The sequence below is a fragment of the Macaca nemestrina genome, chromosome 14 (assembly GCF_043159975.1).
Source record: "Macaca nemestrina isolate mMacNem1 chromosome 14, mMacNem.hap1, whole genome shotgun sequence".
Taxonomy (NCBI): domain Eukaryota; kingdom Metazoa; phylum Chordata; class Mammalia; order Primates; family Cercopithecidae; genus Macaca; species Macaca nemestrina.
In genome coordinates this window covers 109,388,380-109,406,221 of record NC_092138.1, presented here as the reverse complement: position 1 = coordinate 109,406,221, position 17,842 = coordinate 109,388,380, and the positions used below count along the sequence as shown (strand labels likewise).

At 42.8% G+C, this 17,842-nt stretch overlaps 1 protein-coding gene and 1 pseudogene across 10 annotated transcripts in view; one reads left to right on the top strand and one right to left on the bottom strand.

The window, feature by feature from the left end:
• LOC105463942 (GTPase activating Rap/RanGAP domain like 3) overlaps window positions 1–17,842 on the bottom strand; it is a 172,125-nt gene that overhangs the window by 92,505 nt on the left and 61,778 nt on the right. For all 10 annotated transcript variants that reach the window (XM_011711410.2, XM_011711413.3, XM_011711408.2 and 7 more), the window contains one exon: window positions 12,209–12,283. In XM_011711410.2, coding sequence (XP_011709712.1) covers window positions 12,209–12,283 — 75 coding nt within the window. The remainder of the gene's footprint in view (window positions 1–12,208; window positions 12,284–17,842) is intronic.
• LOC112423502 (density-regulated protein-like) lies at window positions 1,705–2,593 on the top strand (annotated as a pseudogene).

Here is a 17,842-nt window from a genome sequence, read left to right as displayed (position 1 = left end):
CATACACACATATCACACATTCACATACATATATACATACAAAAATATATACACATACATAAGCCTATATACACATATGCATAATTTGTTTTCATAAATGGGACAGTAGTGTAGCTATTACACTGAAAAATTTTTCTCCGCTAAAGAAAATATCTTCAGAATATTTCTGTGTCAGTACATATAGATCTATTTTGTTCTTTTTAACAACTACATAGATTCTTCTTTTAAAAAATTCAACACTTCAGTTGAATGAATACAGACTTGTAAAATATGTAAACAGTATATGAGGGCATCGAGTGGAAAGTTAAGGTCCTCCAGTTTCCATCCTGAGCTCCCATTTCCATTCTCCAGAAACGATTACTATTATATTCTTATGTGTCTTTTTAGAAATTTTCTTGCATCTTGACAAGCGTATTTACCATTTTTTGTTTTTAAGAAAAATGACATGATATTAAACAAGTCATTCTGGAACTTGCCTTTATGTCTAACACTGTATCTTAAACACTTTTTTTTTTGTGGTAGTACATATGTGTCTACTTCATTCTAATAGCTACTAACCATTTCATTGTGTAAATGGACCATAGTTTACATAATAATTCCTCTACTGAAAGAAACTGATGTTGTTTCCAGTTTTTTTCCTATTTTAAATAATGCTACAATATACATCCTAGCAATAGAAGGTCTTCCCAAGTGGTATACACATTTTTAATTATTGCTAATTGCCTTCCCAAAAGATTGTACTAATTTACATATCCTCCAACAGTGTATAAGAGAGTCCTCCCCATGCTAAGGAAGATAGATTTGTAAAAAGCTGAAAGATTGTCCCCTCTGCTGCACCATCTACTAATTGATACATACAAGTGAGCTGTAAGGGAGGTCCCCAGTGATCACCCAAGGGTCACACTCATTTTAATTAATAATTTGAATAAGCACACAGATGGCAAGACGAGCACATCTGAAGGTAAAATAAAGCTGCTCAGTGGGTTAGCTAACAGGACAGGTGACAGAATCAAGATGTCACCAAAAAATCTTGACAATTAGGAATTATGAGACACACTAATGAGATTAAATTCAATGTAGACAATGCAAGATCCTACACTTAGATACAAAATACAAATTACTCAAGGACAAGGTCAGGTGGTATAAGGAAGGATTCCCCTCCCTTTTTACCCTTAGGAAATTGAGGCACAGAGACACTGAATTGTAAACTAGAGAGTGGCAGAGCTGAGGTTTGAACCCAGGTTTGTTTGACTCCAAAACAGTCTTCATTATATCATAGTGCTGCTCCACAGCTAAACACCAGCACATGTGAAAAAGATGGGGGGTGGGCCAAGTAGCATATTGTAGGTTCATGAGTCATCAGGGTCCATAAAAAGAGGTAGAGTGTCTACAGCAAGGAAGGCGATGAGCCTGCTCCACTGTCACTATGTGGAGCATGCCCAGAGCCCTGTGTTCACTTCTGAGCACTTCAGTCCAAAAGGTTCATTAACAACCTCACATGTGTCCAAAGAACAGCAATAAGGATGACAATGACGGAAGTGATCCTGTGTCTTAGGAGGAAAACAACAGATGTCTTATTGAAGAGGGCTCAGACTTCCACTCTGGGTCTATGGAGAACATAAAATTCTGAGTGGAAAACACAGATGATAGTTCCATGTGCCGCTTCAACTGGCAATAGCGGAGGGAACCACCTGGGTTTGTGAAATGGCTGCAGACATTTCTGAATCCAATGGGGCCAAGTGCAAAGAGACCTAAGGAACAGTGCCGAGTTAAGGCTGATTACCCGCTGTGAGTCCTTTATTGTGGAGTCTGTTCATTACCAATAGGCCACCGTAAGTATATGCCTAATGATGCTAAATGTAGACAATGGTTAGAGAAGAATTTTCCAAATGAATTTGCAAAACTTACTGTAGAAAATTCACCCAAAAAGGGCTGGGCTTGATGGCTCCCGCCTGTAATCCCAGCACTTTGGGAGGCCGAGGGGGACAGATCACTTGAGATCAGGATCTGGTCCAGCCTGGTCAACATGGTGAAACCCCGTCTCTACTAATGATACAAAAATTAGCCAACCATGGTGGCACATGCCTGTAGTCCCAGATACTCAGGAGGCTGAGGCAGGAGAATTGCTTGAACCTGGGAGGTGGAGGTTGCAGTGAGCCGAGATCCCACCACCGCACTCCAGTCTGGGCAAGAGTGAGACTATGTCTCAAAAAACAAAACAAAAAAGAAAATGCACCCAAACAAGAAGCTGGAATTAATGAGGGTCAAGGAACAGTAGGGGCAGAAGAGGAGAAGAAAATACAAAAGAGAGATGAAAGGTGTCAAATAAAACAAAGAAAAGAAGGCCATACCAGAAAAGGTTACACAGCCAAAATTCCCAAAGCAGAGAAGAAACATGTAACATGAATGTGTGGCCTCTAACTTTTGAAATTGATCTTAAAAAAGCACAGAGAATTTTTGCTCAAAAAATCTGTGGTGCCTCAGTAACAGAAAAGGAAGAAATTATCATTCATTCAGGGAGACTTTACAGATGATGTAATTGATGCTATTCAGGAAAACTGGCCAGAGGTAGATGATGACAGCATCAAAGATACTGCAGAAGAAATGGTTTCAAAAATTTGTCTGTTTTTAATGACCTGAGCTTAATCTTGATATGGCCAAAGGAGACAGGCCTTTAAAAAAATGTATATATGGCCGCGCATGATGGCTCATGCCTGTAATCCCAGCACTTTGGGAAGCCAAGGCAGGTGGATCACCTGAGGTCAGGAGTTCAATACCAGCCCAGCCAATATGGTGAAACCCCATCTCTACCACAAATACAAAAAAATTGGCAGAGCGTGGTGGCTCACGCCTATAATCCCAGCACTTTGGGAGGCCGAGGCGGGCAGATCACGAGGTCAGGAGATCGAGACCATCCTGGCTACAGTGAAAACCGGTCTCTATTAAAAATACAAAAAATTAGCCGGGTGTGGTGGCTGGTGCCTGTAGTCCCAGTTACTTGGGAGGCTGAGGCAGGAGAATGGCGTGAACCCGGGAGGCAGAGCTTGCAGTGAGCAGAGATCGTGCCACTGCACTCCAGCCTGGGGGACACAGCGAGACTCCATCTCAAAAAATACAAAAACGAAAACAAAAAAATTAGCCGGGTGTGGTAGTTGGCACCTGTAATCCCAGCTACTCAGGAGGCTGAGGCAGGAGAATCGCTTGAACCTGGGAGGAGGAGGTTGCAGTGAGCCGAGACTGCACCATTGCACTCCATCCTGGGTGACAAAAGTGAAACTCTGTCTCAAAAAAAAAAAAAAAAAAAAAAAAAGATACATGTTCTACAGTAAAACTGCAGACTACCCTCGTCCTTGGCATTTTCACTGTTCTGTGCAAGGCTGCTTATTTTTTTATTGCCAAAGTCAGATAAACAGGGGAGACTGTCACACTTACGCATGTAAGAATTTAGTCAAATAAAAAATTTTGGTCATTTGGGACTGACTTTTCTCTTTTTTTTTCTTTTATTTTTTGAGAAGGAGTCTCGCACTGTCATCCAGGCTGGAGTGCAGTGGCGCGATCTCAGCTCACTGCAAACTCTGCCTCCTGGGTTCACGCCATTCTCCTGCATCAGTCTCCCGAGTAGCTGGGACTGCAGGCACCTGCCACCACGCCCAGCTAACTTTTTTGCATTCTTAGTAGAGACAGGGTTTCATCGTATTAGCCAGGATGGTCTCAATCTCCTGACCCTGTGATCCGCCTGCCTCAGCCTCCCAAAGTGCTGGGATTACAGGCCTGGCCTGACTTTTCTCCTTCTCTCTTTTTACCTTTATTTTTGGAAAAGCTCTGTAGACTTTTTATGGGAAGCATTTCTGTTGACTATTTTACAGATATAAAGTTGAGTGATTCTTTTTTTAAAGAATTTGAATTTGGCTTCCTCACCAGTAATATATCTTCTTGCTTCTTTGATGTGATAGTCTTGAGATGGGTGAGACTCTAATACATTTGTGGCTGAATTTGCTTCATTGTTAGCAAGTTGACTCTGTGGGCACAATAACATACTGTCGGTAGGACTTTTTTGAGCTACTCTGGAGATTCTTTGGTAAATTATATTAAAAGCCTTAAAACCAAATGTACTGTTTGAACCAGTAAGCCACTTCTTTGATATTATTCTAAAGAAATAACCAGTCTCGCATAAAACTTATGGATGAAGGTGTTCATTACAATATTATTTATAGTATAAAAAATTACAAGTACAAAATGATAGAAATGAACAACTGGGAAATAAAGAAGTGATGGTGCATCATGTGGTAGAGTATCATGCGTATAGTTAAAAACCATATTTTCTAAGAAAACTTGGAAGCAGGCTGGGCATGGTGGCTCATGCCTGTAATCCTGGCACTTTGGGAGGCCAAGGTGGGTGGATCACCTGATGGCAGGAGTTTGATACCAGCTTGGCCAACATGGTGGAACCCCGTCTCTACTAAAAATACAAAAATTAGCTGGGCATGGTGGCAAGTGCCTGTAATCCCAGCTATTTGGGAGGCTGAGACAGGAGACTCACTTTAACCCAGAAGGCAGAGGTTGCAGTGAGCTGAGATTGCGCCATTGCACTCCAGCCTGGGCAACAAGAGCAAGACTCTGTCTCAAAAAAACAAAAAAAACAAAAAAAACAAAAAAATAAAAACTTGGAAACATGTTTGGTGATACCAAGTTGGGGCAGACCCCAGATACATTTTAGACATTTATTACCATCACTATTTTGAGTGGAAGGTCATTCAGAGAGGCTAGAGGTTCTTATTCTGGCTATAAATTGTGTGAGTAATTCTACTAACCAAATAAAAACAATATACACCCACGCTCAGCAGATAGTTTGGGAAATAGCAATTGAAACATGTCTTTCTCACAAGAGAAACTGAACAGTTTTGATGAGTACATTAGATGAATTTAAACTCTAAGTCAGGTGCTGCAAATTGAAAAGAAGACTTACGTTTTAAATTGCTATAGACAGCTTTAAGAAGCGTAGAATCCATGAAGCCATTGTTTATTGCCATGTAAATTACAATCTTGAATGACTTTTTTAAAATAAAAAATGTGTAATAAAGATGTAAATTTTAAAAATGGGATTCTGCATTAACTGAATTTTACTAAACAGAATTACCTGGTGAAGCAAATTTATCCATCAAGATAATTCGGTATGTGTTATGTATGTATTCTGTTGGTGCTAGAAGATGTCTATGTGCCTATATCAACACATGTGACTTCATGTAAAGTTTCTTAATGTTCACAGTTCTTAGCAAATGCAGTTTTAATTCACAGATAGCCAGCAATGGATGTTGTTATACTACAGGAAAATGTAGGATTAAAATTGTCCTTGTGTTAAAGAAGTAAAAAAAAAAGAAAATATAGCCTGGGCTCAAGTGGCTCACACCTGAAATCCCAAAACTTTCGGAGGCTGAGGCAGGTGAATCACTTGAGCCCAGGAGTTTACGACCAGCCTGGGCAACATGGCGAAATCCCATCTCTACAAAAAATGCAAAAACTGGCCAGGCGCGGTGGCTCGCGCCTGTAATCCCAGCACTTTGGAAGGCCCAGGAGGGCGGATCACAAGGTCAGGAGATCAAGAGCATCCTGGCTAACACGGTGAAACCCCATCTCTACTAAAAATACAAAAAAATTAGCTGGGCATGGTGGCAGGTGCCTGTAGTCCCAGCTGCTTGGGAGGCTGACGCAGGAGAATGGTGTGAACCCGGGAGGCAGAGCTTGCAGTAAGCAGAGATCGCACCACTGCACTCCAGCCTGGGTGACAGACCGAGACTCTGTCTCAAAACAAAACAAAAAAACAAAAACAAAAAATACAAAAATTAGCCAGACGTGGTGGCCTGTGCCTATAGGCCCAGTTGCGCAGGAAGCTGAGGTTGGAGGATCACCTGAGCCATGGAGGTCAAGGCTTCATTGAGCCATCATTGCACTACTGCACTCCAGCCTGGGTGACAGAGGGAGACCCTGTCTCAAAAAAAAAAAAAAAGAAAAGAAAAAGAAAATACAGTAGACAAGTGAATTACGTTCAATAAAAAGACCTTTCTAGCAATTAGAGATACTGAAAAATGGAATTAACTGCTTCAGGGGTGTGGTATAACGGGAATACGTATTTGGTCTTTGTTGCTGGTTCCTAGCACAGAGCTCCTGAGTGATAAGGGTGACAGAAGCATCTTTTGTTCTAAGGGGGGGACTCTCGGGGGTTCCTAGATAGCTGCAGGATTGGGGGTGGCTGCCAGAAAGACTAACCCTTGATTAGAAATTTGGAACTTTCAGCCCCATATCCCAACCTCCAGGATGAGAGAGGGTTTGAAGATTGAGTCAGTCATCCATGGCCAATGATGTAATTAATTATGCCTACCTGGCCAGTCGTGGTGGCTCATGCCTGTAATCCCAGCATTTTGGGAGGCTGAGGTGGGCAGATCACCTGAGGTCAGGAGTTTGAGACCAGCCTGGCCAACATGGTGAAACCCTGTCTCTACTAAAAATATAAAAAGTATCTGGATGCAGTGGTGGGTGCCTGTAATCCTGGCTACTTGGGAGGCTGAGGCAGGAGAATCACTTTTTTTTTTTTTTTTCTGAGACGGAGTCTTGCTCAGTCACTCAGGCTAGAGGGCGGTGGCGCCATCTCGGCTCACTGCAAGCTCCGCCTCCCGGGTTCACACCATTCTCCTGCCTCAGCCTCCCAAGTAGCTGGGACTACAGGTGCCCACCACTACGCCCGGCTAATTTTTTTGTAATTTTAGTAGAGACAGGGTTTCACCGTGTTAGCCAGGATGGTCTTGATCTCCTGACCTCGTGATCCGCCCGTCTCGGCCTCCCAAAGTGCTGGGATTACAGGCGTGAGCCACCGCGCCCGGCCAGGAGAATTATTTGAATCCAGGAGGCGGAGGTTGCAGTGAGCCAAGGTCGCGCCATTGCACTTCAGCCTGGGTGACTAGAACAAAACTCCATCTCAAAAAAAAAAAAAAAAAAAAAAAAAATTCATGACTACCTGATGAAATCTCTGTACAAACCCCTAAATCATGGGGCTTAGGGAGCTTCCATGTTGGGGAACATATTGCAGTACTGAAAATAGGATACAACTGGAGAAGGTATGGAAGCTCCGTGCCACCACCCTCACACCATGACCTATGCATCTCTTCCATTTGGTTCTTCCCGAATTGTACTCTTTATAACAGACCAAACCCTGGTATTGGTCCATAGCCGCTTAGGAACTGGGCTACACAGCCGGAGGTGAGTTGTGGGTAAGCAAAGCTTCATCTATATTTGCAGCCACTCCCCATTGCTTATATTACCACCTGAGCTCCGCCTCCTGTGAGATCAGAAGCAGCATTAGATTCTCGCAGAAGCCTGAACCCTACTGTGAAATGCAAATGCGAGGGATCTAGGTTGTGTGCTCCTTATGAGAATCCAATGCCTGATGATTTGTCACCGTTTCCTATAACTTCCAGATGGAACCATCTAGTTGCAGGAAAACAAGCTCAGGTCTCCCACTGATTCTACATGATGGCGAATTGTATAATTATTTCATTATATATTACAATGTAATGATAATAGAAGTAAAGTGCACAATAAGCGTAATGTGCTTGAATCATCCCGAAACTATCTCCCACTACCTGGTCCATGGAAAAACCGTCTTCCACAAAACTGATCCCTGGTGCCAAAAAGGTTAGGGACTGCTGCTTTATAATATATGAGTAATAGTAAAAAAAAAAGTGCTTTTATGAATTCTGTGAGTGATTTTAGGGAGTTATGGAAGCTGAGGAGGAGGCTGTGGTAACGGCTACCTGACTTTGTAGCCAAGTTGGTCAGAAATGTGGAATGTAGGTAACCTGGAGACCCAATGCTTGTGACTGGCTTCTGAAATGAGGAGTCTTGTGGGACTGAGCCCTTAAACCTGTGGAGTCTGACACTAACTCCAGGTAGTTGGTGTGAGAATTGAATTGTAGGACACTCAGTTGGTGTCAGAATTAATTAGTGTCAGGAGGAAAAAAATCCTATCAAGGAGGTATCTTCCTGCTGGAGATATACTCAAGCAGGAAGAGATCAGCTGACTGCTGGCAAAGCTGATGTAGGAACTCATGCATTGGAAAGGGGATTGGCCCAGATGAACTCTAAGGCAGGAAAGAACGGTCCATTCTGATGGATGCCAATCTGAAAACTGTTTACTAGCTCATGACAAGGTATACAAAAAACCTTTATAGTGTTCTGACATGCCTGTGGCATCAAAGTACATGCTCAGTGGATTCATCTCATGAAACAGTCCAGACCAGTATGGATGACATCCAATTCCTTGATGAGTTGCATAAGGTAGGACCACATATTTAATTTCCTGCAACTGACCGGAAATTAAAAAGACAGTCTGAGAAGCACGGCTCAGAGGCTCAGCCTCATTGGTTGTCGCTGGTAAGGGCTTTCTGATGACCCCATCTTAACTAGGGCTCTTCCTATTTCTTTGCACCATGGTCCTCTGTTTTTGCCACAGCAGTTACCAAAATTTGCAATCCTTCTATGTGTTTCTATTCGTTACTGATGGCTCTCCCTGCCACCTGTAGGTCCCTGGGACCAGGGACCTCAGCAGGCTTATTCAATCCTGCATCCAGGGCTCAGCCTGTTTGGCACTAGGAAATGACCCTATGAATGCCAGCTGAATGAATGTTTTGTCATATTATATGAAAAGCACTCCTGATACAACTTATTTTTTGGTAATGGCAGGCTAGATTATTCAGATCTACCCCTCCCACTGAAAAAACTAAAAGTACTAGAAGAATATTAAAATCATCTCCTTGAAAGCACTGGAGGCCGGGCGCAGCATCTCATGCCTGTAATCACAGCATGTTTGCAGGCCAAGGCTGGCGGATCATGAGGTCAGGAGTTCGAGACCAGCCTGGCCAACATGGTGAAATCCCGTCTCTACTAAAAATACAAAAATAAGCCGGGCATGGTGGCACGCACCTGTAATCCCAGCTACTCGGGAGACTGAGGCAGGAAAATTGCTTGAATCCAGGAGGCGGAGGTTGCAGTGAGCTGAGATAATGTCACTGCCCTCCAGCCTGGGTGACAGAGCAAGACTCTGTCTTGGGGGGTAAAAAAAAGCACTGGAGTGCTTACCAAATAGTAAGAATTGCCAACTAAAACTGAAAGGCAAATGGGAACCTAGAGAGGTAAATGCATCTGAAAGTCCTTTTTGGCTTGAGGATGTTTGTCAATCCCAGCAAAATTGAATTTGGGTTTTGGTGACCTCATGGGGGACAAAGACTCAAATCCCAAGACACACTGGGGTAGGCAAGTCCAATAGGAACCCAGCCCCACATTACGCTAGGATCCCAAAGGGCTACACACTCAAGTAAGAGGGAATCAGAAGAAACCACCTCTACCACCAAAAACTACAAGGAAGTTGTGACAGCACCGAGCAGAGCTGAGCCGGGGACCACCTCTGAGCTGTGGTGGCCACACGCCAGCTTTCACATGTATCTGCAGCTGTAATAGAGCTGAGCGGGGGAGCGTCTCTGGGGTGTGGTAATCTGCAGCACTTGGGTAGTTTAAAAGGTCTCAAGCTGGGTATTTGGTTTAAAGGTATCTGGTAAAAGCAAACATAAGTCCTCCCTACCAAAAAGCAACTCATCTTAGGTCTCATATTATTCCAAAAAAGTAATATTCAGGAATAACAAATAGTACACGATCAGGCAGCCTAGCACACAGAGAAGCACATGACATGAGGAGCACAGGCCAGAGGAAAACAATTAAACAACAGCCACAAAAACTTCACATTTCGGAATTCTCAGTTGCAGATGATAAAACCGTTACACTACGTTTAAAGAAATAAAAGACAAATTTGACATTATCTCAAGGGAACAGTAAACTATAAAAAGTGACCAAGCAACCTCAGATTAGGCAACGGTTTCTCAGACATAACAACAAAAGTGCAAGCAATGAAAGAAAAAAAATAGACAAACTAGACATGATCTAATCTTAAAGCTTTTGTGCTTCAAAGGACACAACCAAGAAAGTGGAAAGATAAAAACACAGAATGGAAGAAAATTTTTGCAAATCATATATCTGATAAGTGTCTAATTATCCAGACTATATAAAAAACTCTTACAATTGAATAATAAAAGCACAAATAACCCCAAAACAAAATTTGCAATTTGTTTGTTCATAGGTTTGAGAATTTTTAAGCAACGACATATAGTGAGTCCTTTACTGCACTAACAGCTTTAACTAATTCAGAGCAAGCCAGCTGTTTTTTTCCCTCTGGAAGTCAAGTGCCCGTAAGGTCTTTTATCAGGCTAGGAAGTACCATTGGCCAGAAACTTCTAACTGAAGACCATCAATACAAAACAGCCAAGGTGCTCCAATGGAGCATCATGCTCAGTAGTTCTGGTGGAAATAAAACCTAAAAATGTATTTGATCCTTGATATTGTATTTCCAGAGAAGCAATCTGAGATAGGAATGTGTTTTGAACACAACAGACTGCAATGATTTGTGAAATCAGTAACTCCCCAGATTGTTCCCAAGACGTTGACTGAACTGCCCAAGGCCACACTGCTGGTGAGTTGTAGGGCCATGATTTGAACCCTGGGAAGACTGACTCTTAAGCCACTTCTGATCATGACTCAAGCACAGGTCATTTCTAACCCCTGACTGGGGCCCAGAACCTATCCTCTGGTGTACAGCAGGGCCAGGTGAGCAGTGTTTGACTGCCAAGTGTATGGTGATTACAGCACCACATGAAGGCCCCACTGATGTCTTTCCTGGGAGGTGTGTATTTCCTCCAGACGCTGGACGCGGAGGGGCCAGAGTTGTGCTTATATAGGGTGGCAAAGTCCAGTTTGCTTTGTCCATTTCAGGATGGGCTGAAGTTCTGCAAAATTTTGGTAACAGAAAGATGTCTCAAGGTATACAGCCTCCATGGGCTCTCAAAGTAGAAACTCAGCATGGTGACTGCTAGCTTTCCAAGCACTGGAGAGCAAGAACTCAATGCCTCTGTGCCTGGCTTAGCTCCTGAGAACCTTTGGCTGCCTCAGCTTGTGATGATGAGGCTATCTAGTCCCAGGGGCCAGGCCATTTGGGGAGGGCTGTTTCTAAGGTTCAGAAGCAAAATTTTCCATGAGTTCCTTCTATGTGGGTCGGCCGACATCATTCTGGACAAGAAGTATGTGGGTACCTATTCAGGGGTATTCAGCCCCAACTTGGCTAACATGTCAATGGCAAGGGTCAGGTGAATGTATATGGCTAAGGCCAAGGGTGAAAATGAGCAATCACGTCCCAAATGTTGTGGGCTTTCGAGTTAAATTCGTAGCTCTTCACCAAGAATTTGCATTAGGAGGTGGTCAGGAGAAAACCGGCAATGTGGCAGTGATGACAACAACAATAACCATCAATAGCATCATAACTAGCACTTCTGAATGCTTCCTATGTGCCAGGCATAGTGCTAGGAGTTTTACAAGCATAGCGCACTGAATTCTTGCAATAATCTTGAGACAGTTTCTAATTGACAGATGAAAAAAACAGGCTCAGGGAGGCTGGGGTCCTTGCCCAGGGTCAGGGTCAGGGAGCTAGAGCTATGATGAGCTACTGTGCAAAAAGGCAGCAGAGAAGAAAAAGGCTGGGGAGTTTTTGCCATACTCTGCAGTTTAAAGGGTAGACCCCGTGGGATAGAGACGGTAGTGGCAGTTTTAAAGAAAAAAAAAAAAAAAAAAAGAAAGTCAGGAGAGTGTCTGTGGCTTGCAGCAAGGAAGACCGAGAACCCAGAAAGCAGGTGTGGCCCAAGGAGTGGTAGGCAGTACCAGCCTCTTTTCCTGATGACATTTTGTCATTGCAGTAATTTTTGGCATCTCCCTCTTGGATCCTGGCACTGCTCGGAGGGCCGTGCCAAGCTGATCAGCCTGGCGGAGGAAGTACTGGGACTCGGGGCCATTCACAGAGGGTGGTAGAATTGTCTCTGGCCCCACTGCTGGCAGAACAACTTCCTGTGTCTACCTGGTTTTAACATAGATCTTTTAAAGGGTATGTGTCACCCTATGAATAGCACCTTCCATGCCAGAATACTGACATTTCCCTTCCATTGGCTTCAAGCACAGCTCTGAAAAGCTCTATTTACCTCCTCCAGAACTCTTTCACTGCTATATCCCAGGCACTGCAATCATGTGCTTGGTGGCATTACAGGAAGTGGGGAGGCTTCCTTACCTCATCTGAAGAGCCATTTTCCACTCTGAATCTTCCAGCCCTTTGGATGGCTCCATCAGCATCACTGGAAATAAGCTAGGGGGGAAAAAGCATTCAATCAGGCAGTATTTACAATGTCTATCTGTATGTAGCTATCCTCTAAGTAAGCCACATCTAAGGACACAGGCTGGAGTGCCCAGCCTAGAAGCTAACAGTTTTTTTAAAGCTCTATCAGCTAGGTACTCATACAGTGGCTCCCACTGTCCTTGGGAACCCAAGAGTAACAATGGCTAACCTGCAAGCATGGCAAACAAGAGCATCACATTTAAATTTGAACACATTCCAATACTGATGCTCCCAGCAAAAACAATCTTAATACACACCACATGTGGACAAGTGGCAGTTCACAGATGGCAAGACCGAAAGCCAGCTCTCAAGTTCAGCCGCCTTCACAGGAAAGCCTGAAGAACAATTAGTGGCTGGCAAGAACTCAAGGCTCTACTACCATGAGAGAAAGCGCCTGTGCTTCATTCAGTTTAATACAGTTTCCAAAAGGCCAATTAGTCCCTCCTCAGGCAGGCAGACTGTGTTTTAGCTCTGGCAAGGTGATGCTTGCAAATAGACAGCCTCCAAGGGGCCTGATGTTCGAAAGAGGTGAGTGAACAGGGGCTTGGCACTTGAGTCCTAAAATTACTGACTCAAGATTAACTTATTTTCTCCTTCTAGATTTTCTCAGTAGTGACTCGGGAAAACAACACATCTTTTTTTAGCCTTTAAATCTACCCACAATTTGCAACAAAGATCTGCCAACAGCAGACTCATCAGAACGCACCTGCCCTGAGGGGTACTTCTCACCTCTCTAACTCAGGGCTTGCTCAGCAAAACAGAAATGTTATTTCTCAGGAAAGATGGTTACCTCATATTTTCACTAGTGCTTAAGAGATACGATGGTATAAAAAATTAATATAAAAAATTTAGGTAAAAACTCCAATGAATTTTCTCAAGGAAAATTATTTAAAAGAGATTGATAAATCTTGCCTATGATAAATATAAAAACAGTATCTGGTATTTGTTGAAGGCCATGCATTCTTTTGCTCTTAATATGTATTATCTCATTTAATTCTCATAACACCACAAGGTAGGCATTATTATTATTCTCATTTATGAACAGGGAAACTGAGGCAGAGAAGGGTAAAACAACGGGCTACAGTCACTTAACTAGTTAGTACAGGTAGAACTGGGATGTGAACAGAGGCAGCCAGACCCCAGAAGCCCACTGTCCTCATCTAACCACCACCCTCCCTAACCATCCTCCAGAGAATGTCCGTGATTAGGTTCAGTTTTTATATCTCATCTTTCTCCTGCAAAATAATTTCTAAAAGCAAATGTTTGGATGACATCAGATCATTACACGATCGCTAAACTGAGGATGAGCCCAAGAGGCTATGTAGTCATGAATTTCACCTTATCCAAACAGAGGTTTAGCCTTTGCCCTTAGCTTCTGGGAGGTGATCTCTAAGACCTGGGAATGACCTGCGTTAGTGTCTGATTACTTAGGGGCTCTGAGTCACACTGATTTATAGTGAGGGCTTTGGGTCACACAGTATCAGCTCTACCTCCAGAGGGGCTGAAGGCTCAGGTCGGCCATGTGGGTGGTCAGCCACATCTACGGGATCAAGCCCTGCTAAAATCTCTGGATACCACAACTCAGGTGAGCTTCTTTGAGGAGCAACATTCCACTCCGTGCTGATGTTGTCACACATCATTGGAAGGAGGAGTTAACAACTCCTGTCTACAACTCCATCAGGAGTGGACAACGGGAAGCTCTGCAATGGAACTCTTCTGAACTCTGTCCCACGCATCTCTTCCCTTGGCTGATTTTAATGTGTATTCTTTTGTTGCAATAAATCATAAATGAGCTTAACAGCTTTTAGTGAATTCTGTGAGTCCTTCTAGCAAACTATCAAACCTGAGAGTGGTCTTGGGGACTCCTGAACGCTGCAGTAGTTGGTGTCAGAAGTGAGAGTAATCTGGTGGACTCTCTCTAACTTTATAGAGGCCAATTTTAAAGTACAAGAGAAAGATAAATTTAGATATCATAGGATCACTGCCATTTTCACAGGGGAAGTATAGAGGATTCAGCATCAACAGCTTCTTTGTGGGTTTCTACTCACCGTTAAAATAGAGGGAAAAACAAGTAGATTTCAGGTAGAGTACTATTGGCATAGGCTGCCTTAAGGGCTTTGGGAGAAGCATTCTGAGATGACATCTGGACTTGGCAAGAAAAGAGCACTATGATCAATTAATAATGTCTGACATAGGTCTATAGAGACGTGAGACACACCCTCCCCTTACTTGTTACCCCTAAAATAGAGGTTGCTAGAGATAGTCCTGACTATAACTAGTCTCATCTAGGAGTCAAAGGCTTGAGAGAAGAGCTGATAGTCATTCATTCATATAAAAATATAAATTAAACATCATAAAAACACTATATTTTAGACACAGGCATATGCAGTAATGCTCTTTTTCATTTGTTGAGTTTAGAACAAGAAGTATACTGCTTGTCTTGCTTAAAAAGTTCAAGAACAAAAGGAAGAACAAATTTAACGATTTGATGGTAAAAAGAAATGTAGCTCCCTTTGAACTCATGAAATCCATAAAGACAGAGCTCATGCTAATGGGTTTGACTATCACCTTTACCATTTCCCCATCCCCATCCCCATCTTCATTTAAGTCACCATCATCTGTCACCTGGATGACCACAACCACCTCCTACTGAGTCTAGACACCCATCTACCACTGCTCCTCTCCAAGCAGCTCCTCACACAGAAGCCTGCAGCCCGGGTGATTATGCAAACTGCAAATATGACTGTGTGCCACAATCCCACCTCTATTCCAGCACCCCCACTTCTTCCCACCAGAGGACACATGCTTGGGACTTCCTGGCTTAGAAGGCCCTCCTTTATCACCTTCCCTTAAAAAACCCTACTACTCATCCTTCAGTTCCACCAAAGTCCCCCTCCTTCTATATACCTTCCCTGACCCACTGCCTAGGAAGATGACCCTGTTGTCAGTTCTGGGGACACTCAGCAGAGTTGTGATTGACATTTCTCTGTGTGATTACTTGGTTCACACCTGTCTTTCCTCAGGTGCTCTCTCTGCTCTCCAGCAAACTTCAAAAAGACAGCAACTACATGTATTTGTTCTCACCACTGCATCTCCAGAGCTAAGCACGCCACCTGACATAGTATCCATCTCATTAAATATTCATAAATAAGAAATATGTGAATAGATGAATGCCAAATTTACATTGCAAATGGCCAAAGAGATATATAGGGGTAAGACCTATGCTGGCCCTGGAGACCAGAGAAAGTTCATTAATCATGCAAGAAATGTCAAAGGAATTCTACCAGCTCTATCATGAAGGAAAGGCCAAAGTGAAGGGCAGGCCAGATAACTGGAAGCACCACAGGCTGGGGAAAGTCAGTTGGGCAGTAACTTAATCAAACCATGCAGGTTCACACCAACACCCTGAGCTCATGCTGGCAGGACCTGCCTGAGGGGAAGTGGGTGGGAGGGCAGTAGGTGGGCAGGAGATCCTACTGGTCACACTCAGGGCCAGCACAGAGTGGCAGTCTCAGTGCCCCCCACCCCGGCTGGGTCACACAGGTTGCTAACTAAAGCAGAGGGGGCTGTGGTGGCTGGAGCCTGATGAAGACCAGAACATCAGCTGCCATGAAAGGAGAAAGTGCCCCAGCAAACTAGGGAATGAAAAAACTAACACTTCAGGAAAAAAATCTTTTTAACACAATAGAGAAGCTGACTGTCAGGTAGCTGTCTCTGTCCATTTTCTTTCTATTATCTTCACAAACCTTTGATCTGGCCAATTACAACTATAAAAAATCTACATTTTCTTTTTTTGGGAGAAGATTTGGCTCAGGAATGACACAATCTCTATCAGAACCCATCTAAATGTCAAAACTGCACAACCTAGAAGCCCTCTCCCTCAATTCATCTAGATGGTACAGAGCTCCAGCTGCCATCAAAATCCACTCTCGCCATTTGTCACAGTGCAGAATCGTAGCTGGACACAAAGCTAGACTCCGTTGCCCTAGAGGTGGCCATTTGACTGAATTAGCTCCACTTAAAGGTGGGCCAAAGCCCACCTAGGTACGTTTATGGACCCAGGCCCTTTAGGAGAGGGGAGGTACCTCTTCTATGCACTTTTTCCTTCTCCACTGGCTAGAACCCCAGTGATCAGAGGGATCCTGGAAATTCATGTTGAAGACAGCAGATTTTTCTTGAGCCTGAATGTGTGGTGCAGACCCACCACCCACTTAGAATTCCTGGCTGCATATGAGAGAGAAATAAACGTATTGTTTTTTTACTGCATTGTGACATTCTAAGCCAACTAATATCCCCAATAAGGAAGAATCAAGAGAATAATCACTGATCCTATGATAAGTTCATAATATAAAATGTAAAAAGTGACCTGAAATATCAGAGAAAATGTTCTATGAAACAGATTTACTACAAAAAGTACAAGAATTTTTTGAAAATTTCTAATTATGTAATAATTTGGGAGCATATTGGATCTACAAAAATGGAACAATCTATAATCAGCTTTCAGATGAAAAGTGTAATTACTGAATTTCAAAATGTAGTGACCGTGGTGAACCAAAAACTAGATACTGAGAAGAAAATGCCCCTAAAGAGTAAATAAGAATATCAGTTTGAGATAAATAGAGGAAAACGATTATGAAAAACAGAGAACATATCTGGGAGAAAGTGTAAAGAATGGACTGGGGGGTTATGAAAGTGGTCCTTGGGCAGAGAACAGAACACAGGAATAAGCTAATTATCTCCTACACTAACCACCCCCTCTAGCAAGGTTCTCTACTAATGAGTGAGACCAAAACTAAAGGAGAGCTACTAGTGAAGGCAGATCAGCCTACATGGTGTGGAAAGAAAGAAGACAGCAAGGCAGTCCGAGATCTTACCCCTCCAGAGCCAGCAAAGAGGAGGGAGTTGTTCAGGTCTCCTCTCACACTGGAATGCATCCAGCCCTTTGTTATTCTTCTGGGAGAAGGGTCCAGAAAAGAGACTTTTGCCTGTGTGCTCAGACCTTTGTAAATAGAGCTCTGTCCACCCAGGAGTTTAGTAATTAGTAAGATGTTTTCTAATCTGATCAATCCAGATCTGCACTCCTGAAGGGTGGAGTGAGAGGGAGGGATACAATGAGAAAGTGGATAAAGAGGAGCCTGGAACTCCTCCTAAAGGTAAACAGAACAGCACAGATGTTTTAATAAATACGAATTGGTTACATTTCCCCACTAAAACAAAAAAGACTTGATTGGTAACCATAAATGAAATATATTAAATACAATAAAGCAATCATGAAAAACAAACGCAAAATAAAAAATATCCTAGGCAAATTGGGACAAAAAGAAAGTAAGGGAATAATAAAATCATAAAGTAGAACTTAGGAGAAAAAGACATCAAATAAAAAAGGTTATTTTATATGGATAATTAGAACCTCCCATCTCCAAAATATAACTATAAACATTTATGTAAATCAATAACATATAATTATAAAACGAAAACTATTATAACTAGAAAGAAGAGTTTATAAAATTATAGTTGTAATGAGAAATT